The 15,018-nt window shown below is 46.1% G+C and overlaps 5 protein-coding genes across 5 annotated transcripts; 2 read left to right on the top strand and 3 right to left on the bottom strand.

Moving 5' to 3' along the window:
• Positions 1–1,771: 1,771 nt before the first annotated feature.
• Positions 1,772–3,162, top strand: LOC128732074 (actin-related protein 10). The gene is made up of 2 exons (XM_053825236.1): positions 1,772–1,842; positions 1,910–3,162. Exons 1-2 carry the CDS (start codon positions 1,772–1,774, stop codon positions 2,988–2,990), a joined length of 1,152 nt encoding a protein of 383 aa, XP_053681211.1. The 3' UTR covers positions 2,991–3,162.
• Positions 3,163–4,144: 982 nt separating this feature from the next.
• Positions 4,145–6,490, bottom strand: LOC128731997 (ATP synthase subunit beta, mitochondrial-like). Its single transcript, XM_053825156.1, has 2 exons — positions 6,461–6,490; positions 4,145–6,337 (listed from the first exon to the last, which is right to left on the bottom strand). Exon 2 carries the CDS (start codon positions 6,261–6,263, stop codon positions 4,749–4,751), a length of 1,515 nt encoding a protein of 504 aa, XP_053681131.1. The 5' UTR covers positions 6,264–6,337; positions 6,461–6,490; the 3' UTR covers positions 4,145–4,748.
• Positions 6,491–7,110: 620 nt separating this feature from the next.
• On the top strand, positions 7,111–8,337 carry LOC128729317 (peptide chain release factor 1-like, mitochondrial). The gene has a single exon (XM_053822991.1). The coding sequence runs from the start codon at positions 7,111–7,113 to the stop codon at positions 8,335–8,337; it is 1,227 nt and encodes a 408-aa protein (XP_053678966.1).
• An 84-nt stretch (positions 8,338–8,421) lies between these two features.
• On the bottom strand, positions 8,422–9,162 carry LOC128720352 (exosome complex component RRP41). Its single transcript, XM_053814016.1, has one exon. It carries the CDS (start codon positions 9,160–9,162, stop codon positions 8,422–8,424), a length of 741 nt encoding a protein of 246 aa, XP_053669991.1.
• An 806-nt stretch (positions 9,163–9,968) lies between these two features.
• On the bottom strand, positions 9,969–14,957 carry LOC128720593 (myosin-11). Its single transcript, XM_053814269.1, has 4 exons — positions 14,903–14,957; positions 10,511–12,939; positions 10,295–10,441; positions 9,969–10,211 (listed from the first exon to the last, which is right to left on the bottom strand). Exons 1-4 carry the CDS (start codon positions 14,955–14,957, stop codon positions 9,969–9,971), a joined length of 2,874 nt encoding a protein of 957 aa, XP_053670244.1.
• Positions 14,958–15,018: the final 61 nt, after the last annotated feature.

The raw sequence follows: 15,018 nt of genomic DNA, 5'->3' as shown, positions 1-15,018 counted from the left end.
CGTATCCCGTCCAGCGCGGGAACGGACTTATCACCATTTTCCAGTGTGACAGGCTGCTGTACCGGGCGGGCGGTGGGCGAACAACCGGATGCTGGAGCAAACTGCAGGGTCAGAAGAACCAGAAGATGGAGAGTGCATGTGTGTAGGTGTGTACGTTCTGCTTACAAACCGCAAACCTATCGAATTCACAGCAGCTGCAGCAGGCACAGGGATGGCTCGAGCAGGACGAAATCGCGAGAGATGCTGAGTGTTTTATTTTTATTTATTTATTTATTCACTCTCGCGCGTACGCGGTGTGCATCCAAGTAAACGTCGGTACAAAATAATACAGGCCGGTAGTGTTTGTAAATATATATATGTATGTATGTATGTACGTATGAGCGTCGTATTTTGCTTCCGACTTTTGATTTATTTTTCATTTAGTTTGCGGTCGCTCTCTTTTCAACCAAATGCATTTTATTCCCGCAGCGACAGGATGCTGGCAAACTACTATGTGAGCATTTTTTCCCCCGTATCGTCATATCCTTAACCACGACCCCGCCAGTAGGCCAAAGTTACTAGAGATGTTCGCAGCGATAGCAAGCAGATGCTAACCTTACCAAAGGTATTAATGACCGGTTCAGGGAATTTCGAGGTGATCGTACCTCCATGCACTCACCACACGGTGCATTACGGTGCAGCAGCGAGAACAATACGCAATAGCCGGATAATTAGATTCTACAGCTAGAGTACGATTAGTTTCCGCTCTAAATGAACACTGTAAATATAATGATGTTGAGCCATCCGCCACTCAAAGACTCGTTCCTACCATTCAGAAACTCATACTGATAGTGTCCTATTTATTGAATCTTCTTTTATATTAGTGCACGTTGTAAAACTTTATATTTGAATGTATCGTTTCGCAAATAGAGCTCACTCGCAATCCCCATATTGAACGGTTAAAAGAAATAATATGCATAAATAAACGAAATCGAACGACCTTATATTGAGAGGATAAGAGCTAAAGATTGTAGATTCATTACGAACGTTACGAAACGAAATGTTAAATGTTTCTCTCACAACACGAAGCACGATTCGAAATCAATCAAAACTGTGCAAGCAAATTGAAACCTGTCTGTTTAAGTGTCTATTAGTAACAGAGGGGTTATTTGTCCGACATAGTTTGTGGCACAATTTAGAAAATAAAAAAGCAAAACTATTGCATTTGTGTATTTCTTCGCCTCCAGTATTTTGTGAAATTTTGCACAATTTTAAAATTAACATAGTATCTCATACTACCATGCAACCAGCATGCAACTCAACGTAGAAAGTACGCAGCCATTTTTGGCTGACACGTGTTGACACGCATGGCAAGTTTTGAACGAATGCATACATAACGATTTCATTCTTTTCTTGAACTATGACAATTATGTTTAATTTATCTATATGTATACTCTCATATAAATATACAATTTTAAGCTGAATTTCAATAAGAATTCAATTCTCACAGTTTTACCGATGCAATTTACTGCATTCATACTACTGACATTTTGAAAGTCATCTGACGTTTGACAATGATGTCATAGAAAGGTTGTATGATTGTTTTGAACATAATTCGTAAAGTATCTAGCTATATTTTAGTTTTAACTCTATTAAACTTATTTTGAACGTTTCCATAATCTAGACAAAAGTTTGTATCAATATTGTAATGAAAACCCCATGAATCACTGGGATTATATCAGAAAACAAAAGTTTACCAGAGATCATTTGCTAGTTAAAAGTCTCATTGAATATGCCGCTGTACGAAACGGTATTGCAGGAAAAACCTGCCATCGTGTTGGAAATTGGAAATGCACTGACAAAGTATAATTCCCAAGAATTGCGATTGCAGCCCGATTCAACTAAATCAAGCTCTCGCAATATTCCACAGATTGGGCTTTGCTGGTGAACCATATCCTCGCAGCATCATCGCATCTGAGGTGCTTGACCACCGGGCGAAGAATGAGGGTCTAACAACACCGAACCGGAGGCTGTTTGATTACACCAGCGAAGGTGAACTGTATGATTCGTTAGTAGAATTTCTGAAGACAATTTTCTTCAAATACGTCCTCGTCAGTCCGAAGGAGCGCAAGATAGTGGTGGTCGAATCGATCCTCGGTCCGACCGTGATCAAAGAAAACCTTGCTCGGGCACTTTTCTGCCATTTCGACGTTTCGTCTGTGTTCTTTGTACCTACACATCTCGTCGTGCTAGCGACGCTGGCCGTAGAGACGGCACTTGTGGTGGACATTGGCTACAAAGAAGCAGTTATTATTCCGGTGTTCTGTGGCGTGCAGGCTCTATACGCTTGGGAAGCTCAACCGCTCGCTGCCGATTGCGTCCACAACGAAATCCGAAGGCAACTAATTGAAAACGGGGTGGATGAGAAACTGCTCACAGAAGCGACGTTGGAAGATATCAAGATTCGAACCTGCTTCGTGACCACTGCCGAAAGAGCGACCAAGTACCGCTTGGATGGAGGTGCATCACTTACCCCATGTCCGGATGTGGACTATCCGGCGCAGGGTGACGCTATGATTAAAATCACTGGTCGATTGCGCGAAACCGCGTACGAAGTCATGTTTCCTGAGGACAACGATCGGCTCGGGTTGCCGTACATCGTATTGAACGCAATTCTTAAATGTCCACGCGATACTCGCTTAGCACTGGCAAACAATATCATCCTTATCGGTGGCTCGACGATGTGTCAGGGTTTGACGGCACGGCTTAAATCGGAACTGCATGCGCTAGTGCAAACAGACCTCTACAAAGACCGCCTGTTTGTACAGACATTCAAATTCCACAAAGCTCCTGCGGAAGCTAACTTCACTGCCTGGTTGGGCGGATCCATCTACGGTGCAACCGATCTCGTGCTGTCGAAGTCCATCAGTCGGGAAGCGTACAGCAAAAATCAAACCATTCCCGATTTCAGCAACTATGATGAACCACGTAGCACACCGATGCGTGGCTGACGACAAAAATCAAAAGGCCAACGAGGTAGTGCCAGTGGACGGACCCTAGGACCTATTAACCAATAGTTATTTATATTCCTTCAATTTGCTTATTAAATTAAATTTCTTAATACTAACATTATCTTGAAAGGCAAATAAAAGTGCTACATGAATATAATTCACCAAAAACCAATTAACATTACACGAAACTATGCGGTTTTCAAGACTTAAATAAAGTTTTTTGAAACTTTTTTTAAGAACATGGCAGATACGGTTGCATACAAATACGTTGTAGTACGCATATGATATAATTAACCGAAAATGAACTTTAGCCAAGAGGTGAGCTAAGATTATGATAAATGTATTAATATTATCAAAAATCTATGCTTTTTAATGATAAGCTGAAAGAAGAAATGTTACCGATGTAAGTGATGCTGAATTAATAATAGTTAATAGATGCAACTGAAGTTTCAAATTTATTTACCCAGGTGAACCTAATGGATGCACTGTAATATCCGGTAGCCGGTCTCTGCAGTAAATGTAAGACCCCTTCGGTTATGTCAACCAAACTAGTTTGACCGGCGCTTGTTTTGCCATGCAAATGGTGTTTTGTTTTTATAAAAAGTCCATACAATCGTCTTTCGCACTCATTGTGTTTACTTACAACACTAGTATGTTGTGATGTACCGCTGTATTATCTAAATTTTGTTCTGGATCCTTCAATCAATATCAGCTGAGACCAGGCAACATTGTATGATGTTCAAGCTGATTTATTTTTTTGCCCTAAATTACGAAACACAGTTTCTTGCCGGTGAAGTTAAGCTTGTGTTCAAAATTGACACTCTTTCCCGAAAGCTTACATAAACTGGCTAGTTCTAGTCGTGATGATGCTGTTCTATGAAAATGCTACATTTGCCATCGATCGGAAGATTTGTTTTTCTTCTAGCTTCTATAAATATCCATTCCGGTAGGCGTTATAAATGGCATTTGCTGATGACTCTAAAATGTGTGGCCAACTTGCGTGTCACATTTTTGCTATCGCAAAGATAAAGGGAAAAAATACTTCGCAAAAAATTGATAATGTTTTGCCCATCGCTACACGACGTACGCCTACGCTGCAGAGCCTATTTGGCAAGAATTTCGGATCAGTCTTGTTACACAATCCACTCAAGTGGTACCGAATAATACAGGAATCTTATTGAAACGACAAACTCTGTTATCGATTACATGTATTTCAAGCTAAGTCAAAACAACCCCCTCTCACATACGTCCGCCAGTTAGCCGGAAATGGTGGTATTACTTCCGCTGGCGCACATCCGTCACGCTGCTACCATTGGTGGTGATGAATCTCATGAAACTTGGTGCTTGCGTTTGATGTTCGAATGATTCTAAGGGACTTTCGACAATTACGACCGAATGAAGTGATCCGCACAAGATCCGCTGCGAAGGATGGTAGTTTGGGAGGAGTGCATTGCAGGACCTCGCGCGGTGCAGTTCATTCCACTGATTTTTGGCAGTCTCGGAACGCACGTTAGAGCGCTTGCTTTTCTTACTTCTTTTGTCGGTGGTGTCCTTTAAATATTCAAATGATTTACATGTGTGTTCGTGGTGGAGGTTGCTGTTACTGTTCTTCGGAGAGCTAGTCAACGTGTTCTCTTCTCTAGTAAAATCTAACGGCCAATCCATACTCTTTTAAGCCGCTATTTGTTAAGCGAACGTAGTTGCGTTCAAAATTCGAAAATGGCAGCTTGTACGGCTGGACAGGAGGACAGCAGCTGCTTAAGCGGCTTCCTTGGCCAGACGTTCGGCCTTCTCGACGACCTCTTCGATGGGGCCGACCATGTAGAAGGCGACCTCGGGCAGATGGTCGAGCTCTCCGTTCAGGATCTTCGTGAAACCCTTGATGGTCTCCTCGAGCGGCACCAGCTTGCCGGCGTGCCCGGTGAACACTTCGGCCACCTGGAAGGGCTGCGACAGGAAGCGCTGGATCTTGCGAGCGCGCGCGACCGTCAGCTTGTCCTCCTCGGACAACTCATCCATACCCAGGATAGCGATGATGTCCTGGAGCGACTTGTAGTCCTGCAGGATCTTCTGCACACCACGGGCAATGTTGTAGTGCTCGGCACCAATGATGTTCGGGTCCATGATACGCGAGGTCGAATCGAGCGGATCGACGGCCGGGTAGATACCCAATTCGGCGATGGCACGCGACAACACAGTGGTGGCGTCCAAGTGAGCGAAGGTGGTAGCCGGAGCCGGATCGGTCAAATCGTCAGCCGGCACGTAGATGGCCTGCACGGACGTGATGGAACCCTTCTTCGTCGTGGTAATACGCTCCTGCATGCTACCCATGTCCGTGGCCAGGGTCGGCTGGTAACCGACAGCGGACGGGATACGACCCAGCAGAGCGGACACCTCCGAACCGGCCTGGGTGAAACGGAAAATGTTGTCGATGAAGAGCAGCACATCCTGACCCTCCTGGTCACGGAAGTACTCGGCGACGGTCAGTCCAGTCAGAGCGACACGAGCACGGGCACCGGGAGGCTCGTTCATCTGACCGTACACCAGTGCGACCTTAGAGGACTTGTCCTTCAGCGAGATGACACCACCCTCAATCATCTCATTGTACAGATCGTTACCCTCACGGGTGCGTTCACCGACGCCGGCGAATACGGAGTAACCACCGTGCGCCTTAGCGACGTTGTTAATCAGCTCCATGATGAGTACGGTCTTGCCGACACCGGCACCGCCGAACAGGCCAATCTTACCGCCCTTCGCGTACGGAGCCAGCAGGTCCACGACCTTGATACCGGTCACCAGAATCTCCTGCTCGACGCTCATCTCGATGAACTCGGGAGCCTCGGCGTGAATTGGGGCCGATAGGTTGGTGTCGATCGGACCGCGCTCATCAATCGGCTCGCCGATAACGTTGATGATACGGCCGAGCGTTTCAGCACCCACCGGAATACGGATGGGTGATCCGGTGTCGAGCACGCGCTGTCCGCGCACCAAACCCTCCGTACCGTCCATGGCAATCGTGCGGACGGTGTTTTCGCCGAGATGTTGCGCAACCTCCAGCACCAGCCGGGCGCTGCGGTCCTGCACCTCCAGGGCGTTCAGGATGGGCGGCAGCTGCTCGTCGAACTGCACATCCACGACGGCACCGATAACGGCCACAATTTTGCCCTGGGCTGAGGCGGCGGCCTTTGCCGCTGCCTTGGCCGCGTACGACCGGGCCATGATCTGGTCGGCCCGGATCGCCGCGGTCATGAGCGTTTTCATCGAGGAAAACATCTCTTTTCTCGAATGTCACACCCTTTCGCCCGGTTTTTTTGCTCTTTTTCGGTTTTTCTGGAACGAACGGTCGACTGGAACGATAGAAAACCGGCCGGTTTAGCGGTAAAATTGCACACACTCCACTATTATCTAACAAGATGGTGGCCAAATGAAAAGAAGGTGGTTATGTAAAACCTAACCTGCCAATTCTTTACCTTATGACATTCGTTCCTGAACGCTGCTACTCCACCGAAAGAACGAAAGCAAAATGACAGTTGCAGCCATCGATCGCGGAGCCAGCAAATCAAAGTAGAGTGAGTACGGTGGCTGGACAATATACCAATTTTCGGCCGCCATATGCATTTCAAATTTGACATTTTTAATAGCACAGTTTTTCGAATAATATTGTTTTTAGATGTTTTAGAAACCATGTTTTATTGCATTTATGCTCCCAAAACATTAACTCGTAAAAATTCTTACGAAAATCGCGATCTATTCAAAGAAATAAATCACTACGAACTTTTACATAGTAATACCATTTCATTGAGAATCGACACGAGTAGCATAAATGCATATCTTTTATAGCAAAACTTCACCATAAACTGCATTGTTATAAAAATGAAATGTCTACTCAAAGTCAAAACTTTCCAAAATAAAGAACCGTGTTCAAAATATATTTAACAATTAAGTAAAGCAGAAAAAGATATCATATATTATCATTTTGCCAAATAGCAATTGCTGTATGCTTTTTGGTTACAGCAAAAGCAAAAGATAAAGGTAGGTTTCTAAGCCAAGAATGTGTACAACGTGTGGAACAATTCAAATTCTGAACACTCTGCCTTCTTATTTAACAGGACTAATAAAAATGCTTATGAATCGCCTATCCCGTATCGTTCAATGCACGTACTATTTAACTAGAAGGCAAATTCCCACCACCTGCTACCGACCATTTTTTCCCTTGCTAAGAAGCCAGTGCCATGAAGCTAAACACGCAGGAGCTCTTTTTCAAATATCAGACGATAAAATGCAAAAGTATTTGGAACGGCTTCGCCTTGAATATTACGCGTTGAAAGTGCAGGAGCAGCGTACAAAACGAGACATCCAACGGATGCTGCTTCTATCGAATGTGGTGGAAATGTATGAACAGCGTAAAATCATCGTGGAAAACCTAAATTCACTGAAGGAACTGAAAGATGACAAAGACGATGAGATGATACAGCTAATGAAGGAAGAGCGCGAAGCGTACGGCAGCATATTGTTACGTTTAGATAATGAAATCCTACACGGTATCTTGTCCATGGACGATGAGGAAGATTATGGGTCACTGATAATGGAGGTGACGGCAGGGGTAGGTGGTCAGGAAGCCATGCTGTTTGCTCGCGAACTATTCGAGATGTACTGTGGATACATCGAGTATAAGGGCTGGGAGATCGAAATGCTGCAGTCGGAGGATACAGACATCGGTGGTACGCGGCATGCAACGGCAATAGTAAATGGCCTGGACGCATATCGCTTTCTAAAGCACGAAGGTGGTGTCCACCGAGTGCAACGTATACCCGAGACAGAGAAATCTGGTCGTATTCACACGAGCACGGTCACAGTAGCAATCATTCCACGGCCAGACGATTTCCAGGTGGATCTGAAGGAAAAGGATCTTAAAATCGAAACCAAACGTGCCAGCGGAGCCGGCGGTCAACACGTCAACACAACGGACAGCGCAGTGCGAATCGTACACCTTCCCACGGGTATTGCTGTCGAGTGTCAGACGGAACGATCGCAGGTTAAAAATCGCGAAATTGCCAAACAAAAGCTGGTTGCCAAGTTAATGCAGCAAGAGCTTGAAGCGAGATTCAGCAGCACACAGGCACTGAAACAATCGCAGGTCGGTCAGAGTCTGCGTAATGAGAAGATTCGAACATACAATTACAATCAGGATCGCATCACGGACCATCGACTGGAAGGTGGAACCACGCATAATCTAAAAGGATTTTTAGAAGGAAGCGAGCAGCTAGATGATATGATCGAAAAATTACGAAGTTCCCAAAGAAGAAAACAACTCATGGACATAATGAACCGACAGGTGGAGCAATGAAACTGCACCAGACTCTCGTAGTAGCAGCATGATGTAGACAAATTTAAAAAAAAACTTAAACGCAAACGTTTCCTGTTATTCTCATTATTTATTAACATTTCCCCATCCACCAGCTTGTCCCAAATGCGTAACGTGCTCACGGACGGTTCGATCAATGACGTTCTGCACCTCACGACAGCCCTTCAACGCCGTTTCCAACACCTTCGGTAGATGATCCAGGTGGAACCGTTGAGACATTTCCATGAACGCAATTTTGCCACTGCTCGGCAAAGATGCCACAGTAAGCGTTGGGCCTCCACTTGTTTCCTCAAGGTGGGACACGTCCATTAGCGGCACATCTCCGTTCGCAAGCGATGCTGTACACGCACAAACGTATTCTTTTAGACAAATACCCGCGTCGATCAGTGCAAGCGTGGCAGCATTCACCGAGGCGCAATAGTTTCCGCCATCAGCCTGCAACACTTCAATGTACACGTCAATCTGCGATCGCGGATACAGCTCCATTTTGATGGATGCACTTAAAGCTTGCTTGAGATGTATAGTCATTTCTTGTGATTTGCGATCGCCGCGGGGTCTCTTTTTGCGTTCCCCAGTTGAAAACGTTGCCATGCTATATTGGCAATTTACTATCACTTCCTCAAAGTTGCTCTTCTTTGACGACGCCTGATGTGGGCCGTAAACGGCCGCCAGCACCTTTGTGTTGCCTTGCTCCACATACGCACTGCCATCCGGTTGACTAAAAACGCCCATTTTGCACTGAATCTGGCGCAACTCATTTGCCCGTCGACCATCTAGCCGCAGGCCTTGGTCCGAAAGTAATTCCATAGCACGTGAAAAGGATATTCAGAGTGGTTTACCAGAAACACGCTTTACCGCTAACCGGCTGTACAGAATTTGTTATTATTTACAGCCCTTTTGAATGTCGATCACGCATGTGGGCCTTTATGTTTATGTACCAGGGTAGAGAGACTGTTTGGTTAAGGGTTGGTTCAAAGCTTGACCCAACTACTCATTTGAAACGACCGTTTAAACATTGATGCCAAATAATTAAATCAGTATGATCATGTTTTTTGAATTATTGGCAGTCTTTCCAATTGACAATGAATGAATGAAAAGTATACACAAAAATAGCACAGAAGAATCAGGCTGTTAAATTCTTCTACACCGTCCATAAGGGAAGTTGAAAAGAATGGGGTTGATGTCTCGCTAAAACGACCAATATCATTGATTTGCAGACGATTCCCGGCTATGAATAGGTCACAAATTTGCTTGAAGCGATCCAACATAGGCGACTGTAGTATGACAATCTAATAAGTAAAAGATAGGCAAAATCAGAAACATATTTTTCTTTCATGAAGGTTAGAACCCTTAATGGTCAGTGGACATTTTCATAAAATTTTCTGATTTATTACTCATATTTTCTATGAGAATTCATTTTGGTCATGTTCCATTGGCGCTTGCGCTTTGGAGTAATAAATAATTTTAAATTTACATCTTCTTTATATCACTGCCCCAGTAGCACTGCCAGTGGAAGTGACGACGCTCAAACTGCGTTTCGAACAGCTGGCGGGAAACGTGACCATCAACATCGAGACAGTAATGCGAGGAGGAACTGGTGATTCGATCACAATTCAGTTGTTCCGTGGCCGCAACACGTTTGTACGTGGGCTGAATACGACAACCTGCGCCGGAGAACAGTTTTCCTTGCCGGGGAAAGGCGAAACGATTAGCTTCTTAGGCGTCTTGGGGCTAGCCGAAAGGTATTTCAACGAGCTGTTCAGCTTTTGTGGTGAATCAAAGGACGATAGCTGCTGCTGCAGTGTCAGAATCGTGCTTTCCTGTTTTTGGTTCAGTTCTTGCAGTTTAGCAATTTTCTGCCAAAAATGAAAAAAAACAACAAATTAAAATGATTTGATAATTATGTTTTTTCTCCACAGCCAAGACTTGCAATTCTTACCGCTTTGAGTTGCTGTTGATCTTTATTGTTATCGTTCTGTTTCATGTTTTTGCGGCTATTCTGATCTTCAAGCAATTCCGTGTATTTGTCTGATGTCTCTTTCGCAAACTCTTCGACGAGACGAAGCTTTTCTTCAGTCTCCTTCAACTAAAACAATAGAGAACAAAGTTACTAAAACAGATGCCCTGCAAAAAGGTGCAAAAAGGGATACTGTACCTTTTCTATGATTTGTTTGTCGTTTGATGAGTCCTGCGGTGTTTGCTCGAGTCCGGTGTTGCACTCAATGATCTCTTGAATCGACCCGAGCGTGTGCTTATCGGAAAGACCACCCTCTTGCTCTAACTGGTTGATAATATTTTCAATCAAAAAATTCGGTACCAAGCGCTCGTCGTCCTCCGCGTCTATATGGCTAGGCAATTCGGGAGATGGCTGTGGAAGGCGGCTCTCGCTTTGATCGTACTTCTCAAACTGCTCACATTTAAACCGGAAGGTCATGTTTTCCAACTTGATGTTTTTGTTTTCATTCTCAAGCTCGAATATTTTCTTATCCTTCGTGTCGAGCTCGATCCGTGCCAGCTCGATTCCATTCGCGAACTCATCCAGCAGTGCCTTGAGGTCTTGGATGTAAATTTCCCGCGCTTCATACTTCTTCTTCAACTCCTCGTACATCTCAAAGTACCGTCCCATGCTCTCCTCCATCCGATCGCTGAACAGCTTCCCGATCTGCGACACCGTAAGGATGGCATCCTCCTCCGAGCTCATTAGCTTCTCAAACACTTCATTCTTCTCGCGCATCTCCTTCTCTAACACGCTGGAGGACGTGCGAAGAGCTCCAAGAACCCGTTGATACTCGACTACCTCCTCGCGCAGTTTGTTGTTCGCCGTCTCCATCTCAGACTTGTTGCGCAGAACTTGCTCCAGCTCCGCCTTCAACAGCTCCACATCGCTGTCCGACTTCTTAAGACGCTCCATTAAGATATTCACCGTCGAGCGTGTGTTATTTAGTGTTAACTGATAGTTATACTTCTCCGTTTTCAAGCGCGAACACTCCAACGCCATCTCTCGCACTTCGGTTTCAAGCTCATCGCGAGACTTCCCACCCGGAACCAGCTCCATCTGCAGGCGCCGCTCGAGCTCCACGATCTTGATTTCGTTATCCTTGATCACCTCGTTTGAAGCCTCCCACAAGGTGCGCAAGTCACGCTTCTCGAACTCGCACTGCATGATTTCCGTCTCCGCGATCTTCTGGCACTTGTCCAGCTCCTTCTGCCAGTGCAACTTTTCGCTCGCCAACGCCGAAGAGATCGAGCTCTGGATCGAGAGCTCTAGCGCCTTGACACGCTCCTCATTCTGAATGTCTGCGATACGGATCTTCTCCTCCGCCTGTTCACCGATACGTTCGATCTCCCGCTGATGTTCCTTCTCCAGACGCTTCATTCGATCGGAATGCTCCTTAATGAGTTTCGACTTCTCCAGAACGAAGATCGACTCGCACTCCTTGATCTTCATCTCGTTCAACTCCGCCATGGTGGCGATCTGCTGTTCGTGCTTTTTGCACATCGCCGTCAGCTCCTGGTTGCACTCGTTGCGGATGTCGTTGCGCATGTCGTCCATCTCGAACTGGCGCTCGTTCAGCTCTTCCTGCATACCAGCCACGATGGCATGCTGTTCCGCCAATGTGGCCAACAAGCGAGCATTTTCCTGCTTCGCCTGGTCGATCTCCCGGATGGTATTGCGGCCTTCCTCCACGTAACGCAGCATGTCCTCTTCTGCTTGCGCCTTCAGATACTTCACTTGCTCCTTCAAGTCACGGCCTTCGATGACAAGCTCGTTCAAACCGTCCTCCATCAGCTTGATCTCGTCGGACTTCTTCTGCAGCTCCATGTCGTGCGCTTCCAGAATCTCCCGGAGTGTGTCTACTTCTTCGTACAACAAGTGGTTTTCCTCTTCCAGCATATCGTAGTCGTCCTGGAGCATCCTGTTTTCCACCAGCAGCTTATCGTAGCGTGCCTCCAGCTCCATCTTGGTATCGTGCATCTCGCTCAGCTGTCTCTCGTAGTTACGGTGCAGATCGCGGATCTCCTGTTCAAACTCCTTCACTTTTTCCAGTGACCCTTCCGTGATGTGCTGCAGCAGTTCGTCCGCCTTCGTGATGCTGGTCAATTCACGCTCCAGCAGCACGATCTGGTTGTCTTTCGCTGCCAGCAGGTTCGCTCGTTCAAGCTCCGATCGCTGGCACTCCGCACGCAGCTGCTCAACCGTCGATTTTAGCTTCTCATTTTCTTCCCGAGCCTTCGCAAGTGCCTCCTTATTGACGTCGATCTTGTTGTACAGCTGCACGATCGGGGGCACCTTGCTCACGCCGTCGATCGACTTTTCGGTGGCTCCCGTCGCTGGCGATTCCGCGGCCAGACGGCTAATCTTCTCCTCCTTCGTGGAGCTCTTCTTGGGCGTGAGGTCCGAGATGTGTTTGAACTTCAGCCGTCGAGGAAGGGAAGGGGTGCGGAACAGGCTGAGCGCGCTTTTGGTCGTTTTGATCGATTCCGCGTCCATGCTGCCCCCGACCTTGATTTTGTCGTCCTTTTTCGATTTCTTGGGCAGCTCCTTCTCCTTCGGTTCCGCGAAGGCTGAAGGAGACGAAACGGCTGTGGGTGAGAAAGAGAACGCAAATGTACATTTAGAGGGTTTGTTGCGTGACACTCGACAAAATTTATCTATCATGTAGAAACCCTTTCTCAATTTTTAGAACGATTGTTAGATGTAAGTCAACGCCCTAGCAATTGCCAAGGCTAGGGTTCCCGTGGCGCGTGCTCGGTGTGGTCTTGTCCCATGCACCCGGCGACCATTAGCACATGGGTGTTCCCTTTTCTTCGAGGCTCGTCCTTATCGCTTCCTTGAACCGGCTGCGCGCCGATGTTTGGACAGATGGCAAAAGGTCACGCTGCAGTAGGCAAGACGTATTTTTTGCCGCTTGGCTTGTACTTTTGGCGGGTTCTTAATATCAAACGATACAAACTGCAGCTTGCCGAGTTGACGAGTTTCAAATTGTAATAATAAAAAAAAATACAAAAGAACTACAATGCCCCTTTGTGCAAGTTCCCTCCAGGGATTGAATGGTTCTGTAAAGCTATTAAACTCGAATACGACACAGCATCGTGGCTAAAGAAACCCCCATTGACGGATAATGAAGAAAAAAAGGAAGTAATTTCAAACCATCTTGCACCCACACGACAAGCAAGAGAAGAAAAAAAAAACAATAGTTCTACTGGAGACCTGACTTTGACACTCCTTTCCCGTGAGGAAGGTGATTAATTAAAAGCTCGTACAAATAATATGAAAATACAAGAAAAGAACTCTTTCTTCCCCAGCTGAAGAAGCTCGTAGCGAATCGACCCATTAATCATACGCATGAAGGAACAGAGCGTGGCGTGACGTGCATCCTTACCCGAGAAAAGGTGTGCTATACCTTTCAGTGCTTGCTCGGTTGCGTCCATTCGAACGAAAACAAAACAAACCGAAGCGTTATTGGGGGAAAAAAGCAGTTTGAAAAGGTGTGCAGTGGAGAAAAAAATCCCTTCTTACGCTAAGGGGATCTACAGACATTTTTGAATGGATCACAAAGGGCAGCAGCACACCTTCCGGAAATGCTCGAGTCAACTAATTACTCATAATTATTCCCAGCACACGCGGTCGCCACGATTTCGTTTTTTAACGGTCGTGTCCAGTCGGGTCATAGGGGGAGTTTTTTTTTTTCAAATTCATTTTTCTCTTCTTCTATTACATCACCGGAAGTGAGTATAAGATCGGTAGATGGAGACCGTCTGGAACGCGATAGCATGCGTAAGGCTCACGTGTGCGCAAACGACACACGCCACACGCATGTGCTATCAATTAACTACAAGTATTACCTCGTACATAAAGCCACTCGTGCACCTGCTTTTCGGGGTGCATTTGGGTTTAAAACCGGAGGACCGTCGTGCAATTTACATGTAGGACACCCGTGAAAGTTCAGCCAAGGGGATGGAGTGGAAATTTCGATATAATTTCAAGCTTTAAGTTGGTGCTTTACTTGGACTGTACCTAGTCTCCTTTGGTAGGCTAATCCTAGGGTCTACAGTTTTTTCTCCTGGGTCTACAGATTCCTTTGTACGATGCAGGCAAATTCCCACTTCGCGGGAAGCGTCCATCAAACGCTTTCTCACGATCTCGACCCCACCACCGGGTGTCCTTTCTATCGCCCCTATGGAAACCTATGGAAACGTAATCAACTGGATCGACGGCGGTTGAAAAAACGCGCCCTATCCAATCGGGGTTCGGATTGCCAAGGGAAACCCGCGTCGAAGAAGTTCGTTACCAAGGGGACGCATTTTTCTCACGCAATCCGTATGCGTAACGGCGATGCGCAGGAAGTGCACGGGATGCGCGCGGAACGACGGGTACTCGATCGGCAATGTGGGAATGGGAAATGAGCGAGGGGACAAAATATGCATTTAGAAATAGCGATAGTATAGTATTGAACGAAATCCTATCTTATACGAAGAATATTACAACGATACATATATACTGCTATTTTTCAAGCAGAATGAAGAAGTCCTGATATACACTCACCTGGAACATCGTTGAATCTCTTCAGCTTCGCCTTCGAGAAAGACATCTTCAACATTTAAACAGCGTGTTGTGGTAACCGTATACAACACAGAATAGAAAAACAAACCACTCCCACA

Source organism: Anopheles nili, chromosome 2 (assembly GCF_943737925.1).
Source record: "Anopheles nili chromosome 2, idAnoNiliSN_F5_01, whole genome shotgun sequence".
Taxonomy (NCBI): Eukaryota; Metazoa; Arthropoda; class Insecta; order Diptera; family Culicidae; genus Anopheles; species Anopheles nili.
Note: the sequence above shows the minus strand (reverse complement) of the source record. Positions and strands in the feature narration are given on the sequence as shown.

Bases quoted from the DNA above. Each gene is read 5' to 3' on its own strand.
- LOC128732074 (XM_053825236.1), top strand. From the start codon at position 1,772: ATGCCGCTGTACGAAACGGTATTGCAGGAAAAACCTGCCATCGTGTTG. The intron at 1,843-1,909 runs GTATAATTCCCA...AATATTCCACAG, and splicing joins ATTGGAAATGCACTGACAAA to ATTGGGCTTTGCTGGTGAAC.
- LOC128731997 (XM_053825156.1), bottom strand. From the start codon at position 6,263: ATGTTTTCCTCGATGAAAACGCTCATGACCGCGGCGATCCGGGCCGAC.
- LOC128729317 (XM_053822991.1), top strand. From the start codon at position 7,111: ATGCTTATGAATCGCCTATCCCGTATCGTTCAATGCACGTACTATTTA.
- LOC128720352 (XM_053814016.1), bottom strand. From the start codon at position 9,162: ATGGAATTACTTTCGGACCAAGGCCTGCGGCTAGATGGTCGACGGGCA.
- LOC128720593 (XM_053814269.1), bottom strand. From the start codon at position 14,957: ATGTTGAAGATGTCTTTCTCGAAGGCGAAGCTGAAGAGATTCAACGAT. The intron at 10,442-10,510 runs GTACAGTATCCC...CTATTGTTTTAG, and splicing joins ACAAACAAATCATAGAAAAG to TTGAAGGAGACTGAAGAAAA. The intron at 10,212-10,294 runs GTAAGAATTGCA...CATTTTTGGCAG, and splicing joins ATCAACAGCAACTCAAAGCG to AAAATTGCTAAACTGCAAGA.